General features: G+C 48.5%; 1 protein-coding gene across 1 annotated transcript in view; it reads right to left on the reverse strand.

The window, feature by feature from the left end:
• LOC106810892 (probable ATP-dependent DNA helicase HFM1) overlaps window positions 1-2,837 on the reverse strand; it is a 28,887-nt gene that overhangs the window by 22,076 nt on the left and 3,974 nt on the right. The window contains exons 7-9 of the mRNA XM_014814364.1: window positions 2,269-2,433; window positions 1,885-1,931; window positions 106-259 (exon numbers count right to left, since the gene is read on the reverse strand). Of these exons, the coding sequence (XP_014669850.1) occupies window positions 106-259; window positions 1,885-1,931; window positions 2,269-2,433 (366 nt within the window). The remainder of the gene's footprint in view (window positions 1-105; window positions 260-1,884; window positions 1,932-2,268; window positions 2,434-2,837) is intronic.

Genomic DNA, 2,837 nt, shown 5'->3' on the forward strand with positions numbered 1-2,837 from the left:
GAGAGAGAGAGAGAGAGAGAGAGAGAGAGAGAGAGAGAGAAGCAGCGGAGAGAGAGAGAGAGAGAGAGAGAGAGCGAGGTGCCCCCACCCCCGTGTTGTACGCACCACCAGCGTCGGCTTTCCATCGGAGTACTTCTGGATGATTCGCAGCAGCTTGTAGTTGAGAGACAGATCGAACCTGAACTCCGACCACGACTCGATGCAGGGGAAGCCCAGCACGTGTTTCGTGAGCTTCACGGGCCGCACCTCCTCGCCCATCCTGCGGACCGCCGCAAGGAACACTGTACACAGCTGTTTGCTTTCACACATACACATACACGCACACACGCACGCACACGCACGCGCGCACGCACGCACGTACGTAGAGACGGATAGACGGACGCGTGCATATACATACACTCACATGAGCACACGCACGCACGCACGCACACACGCACACACGCACGCGCGCACGCACGCATGCAGGGACGAACAGACGGATGAATGCACGCACACACGCGCGCACGCACGCACGCACGCACGCACGCATGCAGGGACGAACAGACGGATGAATGCACGCACACACGCACGCACGCATGCAGGGACGGATAAAAGGACGCGTGCATATACATATACTGACACGCACGCGCGCACGCAGGCACGCACACACGCACGCACGCAAAGACAGACAGAAGGATGAATGCGCATGCATACACTAACACGAACGCACGCGCACACGCATGGGACACCTTAGAATCATTCATCAGGATATATTTTGTACGTCACGCTACTGCGACCAATAATTGCCCTCTCTTTTAAAACTATTACTTAAAGAAAATACCATTTCATTTGAAAGATACTGGGCGCATGTACTATCGCAAATCTCCCGCTGCGATAAAGGGAAATTGAGTACGGCAGGAGAAAGATTTGGATTGAGAGTATTCATGTTAAACTACCGATGTGTATGCGCTTTCAAAATTAAAAAGTACAATTTTAAATAAATACTACGTATTTCATTCATAAGATAAGGGCTGGACACACGGATGCACGTTCGTTGGGACTCATGCCGCCATCTATTGGCTGATTTAAATTTTATTAACGTCACATCCAGCATGCGCACCTTATAACGATTAAAGTACGCGATGAGAGTGCATTTTTCATAGTCAAGCTAGTGTGAAGAGTACTAGCTCTCTCTTTCAAAGTCATAGTTTTAGAAAATACAACTTTACGTGGCAGATACTGGGCACGCCCAAACACAACCCTCTCACTAAACTACAGGGGAAGTCAGGGGCGTAGCCAGGATTTTCAAAGTTGTAGGCACGACTATCTGAGCGGAGCGCCACCATGGGTTGGCGCGGAGCGTACAAGAAAATTTTTGGTTTTACAAACCCCCCAGATGGCCGGAAACGGCCCTTCCCGAGTGTTCATTCTGGTTCCCTGGCCTCTTGCTAACTTGAGACACCTAATTCAATATCACTTTTAAACCCAAAAAAAAGTTAAAATAGGGTTACGAACGAGTTAAAATGTTAAAAAACTGACAAGATCGGATCCTAGTCTTTTTCGGCGGGTAGAGTGTTGAATGAAACGGCACGCGATAGAAATGACAGCCTAGATGACAGAAGAATAGGTCACCTAATTTAGCCATATTCTTGCTACGTTCATTTCAATAGTTTTTCCTGTCTAGACTCTTAAACTCGTCCAGCAAGCTTATGGAATTGAATTATGGGTGTTTAAAAAAAAAAGATAACTTGGCCAAAAAAAGTGTAGGCCCGGGCCTACAGTGCTACATACTGGCTACGCCCCTGGAACTTGGTGTGACTAGGTACTGTATACAGGGGCCAGCCTGTACGCCTCTGGGAGGACGATATAATATCCTAAATATCACGCAATTATCGAGATACTCACTTGTAACTGATTGCTGTGCTGTCGTCTGATCCAAGCCATTCTGCGATCTGAACGAAATGAAGTAAAAATAGCACGACTCAAGAACTGAACCTGAGCTTATATAACTGTTAATACTATCGATATTTATTCCTGGGGGATATATGCTATGCGTTCAGACTAGTAACTTATTTGATTGCTACAATTATTGATATTTATCGCTGGGTGACCCTTGCAATGCGTTCCGACTAGTATCTTATCTGATTGCTACAATTATTGACATTTATCCCTGGGTGACCTTTGCAATGCGTTCTGCCTAGTAACTTATTTGATTTCGTATATTGCAGCCAGCGTAAATCAACAGCAGGGGCAACAGCAAGGCATGATGAGTTTATTGTTAATTCTCACATCCTCTGCGTTTGGAATCGTTGCCGAAACAGCGATGAATCTCAATCCAGCTGCTGAAGACGTTTGCGACTCTGATTCCCTGTAGATGGCGCTACGCACTGTCTTCATCCTTGTAACAACGGCCTCCATGGTGGCGCCTCGGCTTGCGTCATTAAGAAGATGCACCTATGTGCGAGGAATGAATCAGTCGTATTAACTAAGACGATGGTGAGGAATAAATCTAGATGTAAAATAGAAGGTGGTGTCAGTATGAACAGTGTTAGCTGATTAGTACTAATGTGAGATAGACGCTCTGCATATTGCACTGCGCGAACGCACACACGCAGACAGGCGCGCGCGCACGCACGCACACACGCGCACACGCACACGGGCGAACACACACACACACACGCGCGCACGCACACACGCGCGCACGCACGCACACGCGCTCGCAGGCACGCACGATCACACACATGCACGCACTCACACACACACAAACACGCACGCTCGCACGCACACGCACGCACACACGCACACACACACACGCACACACGCACGCACACACGCACACACACACGCACACACACACA

This window comes from Priapulus caudatus, unplaced genomic scaffold (genome assembly GCF_000485595.1).
Source record: "Priapulus caudatus unplaced genomic scaffold, Priapulus_caudatus-5.0.1 Scaffold484, whole genome shotgun sequence".
NCBI classification, from domain to species: Eukaryota; Metazoa; Priapulida; class Priapulimorpha; order Priapulimorphida; family Priapulidae; genus Priapulus; species Priapulus caudatus.